The 4,911-nt window shown below is 36.1% G+C and overlaps 1 protein-coding gene across 3 annotated transcripts; it reads right to left on the bottom strand.

The window, feature by feature from the left end:
* Positions 1-1,448: 1,448 nt before the first annotated feature.
* LOC120422668 (uncharacterized) lies at positions 1,449-3,038 on the bottom strand. Of its 3 annotated transcripts, XR_005606159.2 has the most exons (3): positions 2,025-3,038; positions 1,801-1,948; positions 1,449-1,591 (listed from the first exon to the last, which is right to left on the bottom strand). XR_005606159.2 is itself a non-coding variant. In XM_039586174.2 (2 exons), the coding sequence occupies exons 1-2, from the start codon at positions 2,968-2,970 to the stop codon at positions 1,586-1,588; spliced, it is 1,176 nt and encodes a 391-aa protein (XP_039442108.1). In that variant the 5' UTR covers positions 2,971-3,036; the 3' UTR covers positions 1,571-1,585. The 3 variants fall into 3 exon arrangements, 2 of the variants coding, with proteins under 2 accessions (XP_039442108.1, XP_039442109.1); XM_039586174.2 differs by having other exon boundaries at positions 1,571-1,591; positions 1,801-3,036; XM_039586175.2 differs by lacking the exon at positions 1,449-1,591 and having other exon boundaries at positions 1,614-1,948.
* Positions 3,039-4,911: the final 1,873 nt, after the last annotated feature.

Here is a 4,911-nt window from a genome sequence, read left to right as displayed (position 1 = left end):
GGTGATGTGCATGCTTTTGCATGCGATTTTACCATCGGATTTTTTGCTGTGTGGTATTATAGATGGTATTCAGCCTAATAAATTCATTGGGATAACATAATTTTGAGCATTTAAAAGTGGTTGAAATTAAACGATATTTTTTCATATTTAACAGTTTATCAGTTCAATTTTCATCCTCAAATCTCAATGTTGATCTTGGCCGGAAGATGTAAATATCTTATTTTCAAATGATCTCTGCAACAGTGGATTTGCTGCAGAAAATGTCACATTTTATAACATTTTTTGCAGCAAGCCCGTAGATCATTTTTGCCCGCGTGTAAAAACATCAGCAATCTGCAGTTCTCACCAACACATATAATGCTGGCCCGTCCCCTAGCAACACTCCAAAGAGAGGCATATGTTGGTGCTCTTTCACTCACTTTTCATCAAGCGTCCATGGCGCGGTGGTAGCGTGTCGGATCAATAACCAAGAAGATGGTGGTTCAATCCTCGTTCTGCTAAGTGTTTTTTTTGTGAAATACAACCAAAAAGCCGTCGGTAATGTCGATAATTGTCGGTAACGGGCAAAAATGTCATACTCCTATATCGCAAAAAATGTATGAGGACAGATTTCATGCAGATTCTGATATACTTTCATGCCGCCATGCATCACAATCATGCGACAATTTCGTTTTGGAAAAATTTACATTTGGATATATTTAATTCTAATAAATTTTTGCTTAAAATTTGGAAAACTTTTTCTAATGTTGTTAAATGATCTTCATATGTTTCCGAAAATATTAAAATATCATCAATATAAACACATAATTTTCCTGCATCTATAAGAGGTTTGAAAATTTTGTTAACATATCTTTGAAAAACTGCTGGAGCATTACATAATCCAAATGGAACACATTTATATTCATACTGCCCATTTGGAGTTACAAATGATGTATATTTTGTACTTTCAGGTTCAATTTTAATTTGATGAAATCCAGATTTCAAATCCAAAATTGAAAATAATTTCTTATTCCTCAACAATTCCAGCAAATCTTCAATCAATGGTAAAGGATAATTATCTCTCAAAGTGTCTTTGTTTAATTTTCTGTAATCTACACACATTCTTATATCACCATCTTTTTTTGGAATTAGAACTATTGGACTCGCAAAAGGAGAATTACTTTCTTTAATTATGCCTGATTTCAAAAGCTCATCTATTTTTGTGTTGACTTTTTCTTTTTCAGTGTGTGAAAGTCTTCTCGGTTTGTAATGAAATGGTGTTCCAGTTTTTAGTGTTATTTTCATTTCGTATTTAATTTCCTGAGTTAATGGTCTTTTAAATTCTGAATAATTTAATTGATACACATTTTGAAATTTTGCCAATTGATCATCCCTTACATTACCTATATTTTCCAAAATTAATGGATCCAAAGGTTTTTTGATTTTTGTATCTTCGTTTCCAGGTTTCTCAGTTTTGAAAATGGGTGTTCTAAAAATTTTGATCTTATTTTCTTCAATAATCGTTTTTATTCCAGGCTTCATAATTATATCTCTTCCAATTATTGCATCGAATGAAGACAAATCCGTGTCTGCAACAACTAAAAATTCAGTTCTGAAACAAAAATGTTGAAAAGATACATCTGAAATAATTTTGCCTAAAATATTTAGTTTGTTTCCTCCTAATCCTTTAAAAATTTTGTTTTGTTCAAAGCTCAAAATTTCAAAATCTAAAACTTTTGAATGTCGTACTAAACTAACCGGACTTCCTGTATCAAACAAAGCTTTTAAAGTTTTTAATGAATTTTTGAATTTTATATCTACCAGTCCATCAGATCCTTCCGTCTGTCCTACCAAGTCAGCCCTATCATTCTCATCCTCCACTGCTGCAATCCAGGCTGGTCCTCGGGTTGACGGTCCTCCAGACGTTGTTACCGCTGACGATCCTCCAAACGCTCCTCCAGGTTGTCCTCTAGGCACGCGATTTGACGATCCTCCAAATTGCTTCGGTCCAAAGTCCCCCCCTTTTTGTTGTCCCCTTTGATTACCAGCGAAAAATCCACAATTGACTGCAACGTGTCCTGGTTGATTACAGTTGTAGCAAATCTTGGGCTTGAACACCGGCTTCAACTGCACCAAACCAAACGCTCTCACCAATCCAGCAACAGTTTGAAAACGGTTGATCCTTGCTTGATTTTGAAGTGTTTCATCTTGAATTCCTTCAATAATATACTCAACGAGCTCGATTTCTTCAAGGTTGAGCGATGCAGCAAGCAGGCATTTGTCATTGGCGTAGTCCAGAAATTTTTCATTGGGCATCCATCTTCGATTTTCCATTTTCTTCCTCACCACGAACTTGCTTTCGACCGATGTAAAAGTGATCTTCAAAATTTTCAAAACTTCTTCAAATGGCTTTAACAGCAACTCTTGCGTCATGGACCACTTTTGCGCACTGTCTTTAAGCTGCTTCAAAATCACCAACTTCATGACCTCTTCGTTAACTGCAAATATCCGTTTAGCGTACTTGATGCTGTTGATGAAGTGGTCCACATTTTCCCCAGGGTTCCCGGAGAAACACGGGAGAATGCTTGAAATTTCATCCAGCTTCACTGTACAGTTTCTCGCGTCTGGAACAGGAAAATTAGCGCCAGGGACAGGAATTCCAGCGCCAGAGACAGAAATTCCAGGGCTTCTAGCTGCACCTTGACCAGCTTGACCAGAAGAAAGCGTAACTTGACTTCCAGACATGCCTTGACCTTGCGCGCTTGCACCTTGGCCAGACGTAACCGTTTCTTTGCTTCTTGACAAAACTTGCTCGGTCCGACTTCGAGACGAACCAGTAGCTTGTCCAACAAAAACTTCTTCACAACTTCTTGACCGGCCAGAACCAACTTCAGCTTGATCTCCGCAATCTTGATTAGTCAGAGGAGGAAATTCTTCTCCGATATCCTCTGACTGTTCTTCTTGGGATGGCTTATAGCTTCGCAGGAACATGACTTCTATCCCACTTCTGAACTTTTGAAGACGTCTGTTCAGGTTGAAGGCTTTATTGAGAATGATCCTAAAGTTACAATGTTGGGACCTCAATAGCTTAGTCATAGCTTGCTAAGTCATAGACTACTTAAATCTTAGCTAAGCTAGTATATTACAACAATAATGTTCTCTCTGGAGTGTTGCTCGGGGACGCACCTGCATTATATGTGTTGGTGAGGACTGCAGATCGCTGACGTGTTTACACGCGGGCAAAAATGATCTACGGGCTTGCTGCAAAAAAGGTAATAAAATATTACATTTTCTGCAGCAAATCCACTGTTGCAGATTTTGAGATATATTTTCCCTTTGGGTGTGTATTGAAATAAATAAAATCAAATAAATTCAAAACATTTGTGCCAAGAAGGTAGGAAAATGTATACTTTTGCTTGTATTTCGGGAATTCCCGAGAAATTTACAAATTTCCCGGGAAACGGGAAATATTTTTTTCCGGGAAATCCCGGGAATTCCCGGGAATTTTTTCCCGGGACGGGAAATTGGACGCTCTAATATGCTGCAATCTGATTGATACAAAAAGACTCAACATAGGATTTGTAAGAGCGTATTGTGATGAGATAAGAGAGACATGGATGGGCATACACGGAAGTGAAGTAAGATTACAGGACACTTTCATTCAAATTCAAATTTTATTCAAAATGTTTGTCTCCCGCCAACTAATATAAAAAAAGGACTTATAAATTTAATTCCTAGAAATTTTGCAATGTTACTAAAGTTCTTTACAATTTAAAAAAAAAATGATTTTAAATTGGATACCGTCATCTGGGGTGACATTGGGTCTGTGGGGTGAGATTGAGTGATACAAATTTCAGCATTTTTGTATGACCCAATCTCACCCCCCAGACCCAATGTCACTGCTGATGACGGTATACAATTTTAAATTATATACAAATTTGAGCAATATTAAAATTTTCAAAATATTTTTATCAAGAAGAACAGAAAATAGACAAATGATATTTTTGCATTAATATGCATTTAAACTAGAGCGATCAGCAATGGAAATTTCCGAAATTGATTAATGTTCAGTTGAAGGAGTTTTCGTAATGTGAATAACATTATTTTGAATAACTTCAATCAACATTGCGTCTTTTAATTACGAAAATTTTAGTACCCAAACATCTATAGGTCATCGCTGAAATTTTAAAGTTATCGCAGTTTTAGTGAAAAAAGTTGATGTTTTGCCGATTTCGTCATTTTTTTGGTTTTTGCGCGTGACGCGTCGAAAAACACGGATTTTTTTTCAAAAAATCCTTTCTCGGAATCCTGTTAATGAACTCCACTTATTTTTTAGTATGTTAAGTAAAAATGCCCGGGTAATCCGATAAAAATATTTCCAGACATAGGCTCTTTGGTCCAGACACCGTCAAAACGGCATTTCAAAGTTTCATACGCCCTTTTCATATGTTAGGCTAGATTTTTGAAACTTGTTACTATTTTTCTTTGAAAGGCCAACTTATCACCTTTCATTTGCGTATAAGACAATTGAAATCGGTTAAAACTGCGAGGAGCTATGATTTTTCAAAAAAAGTGGTTTTTGCGAAAATCGACGAAAATTGCCATTTTCCAGACCACCCTAACACGGCGTAGGTCACCCTAATGGCCAAACAAAAAAATACGGGTCTAATTATTTCGGCAAGGGAGCCCCCAGAAAAATTTTGAGCCCGATCCGAGCACTGTTGTTTTTTTCCATGCTGTTTTCGTGGGGAATTGCTTATTACATTACATATTCTACCTTTTAAATTGAAAAGACTTTTGAAAAAAAATCCAGAAGTCTTCATAACTTGAACGAAATTAAAAAGTTCATCATGAAAAATATAAATTAAAAATTTAAACATCAAGCTTAAACGTGAGTAAAATCTATTTTTTGCAATAAAAAGTGAAAACAAA

Source organism: Culex pipiens, chromosome 2, assembly GCF_016801865.2.
Source record: "Culex pipiens pallens isolate TS chromosome 2, TS_CPP_V2, whole genome shotgun sequence".
Classification (NCBI taxonomy): Eukaryota; Metazoa; Arthropoda; class Insecta; order Diptera; family Culicidae; genus Culex; species Culex pipiens.
The sequence above is the reverse complement of the archived record's forward strand: the minus strand, read 5'-3'. Positions and strand labels throughout refer to the sequence as shown.

Excerpts from the sequence above, each read along its gene's own strand:
- LOC120422668 (XM_039586174.2), bottom strand. The coding sequence starts at position 2,970 with ATGTTCCTGCGAAGCTATAAGCCATCCCAAGAAGAACAGTCAGAGGAT.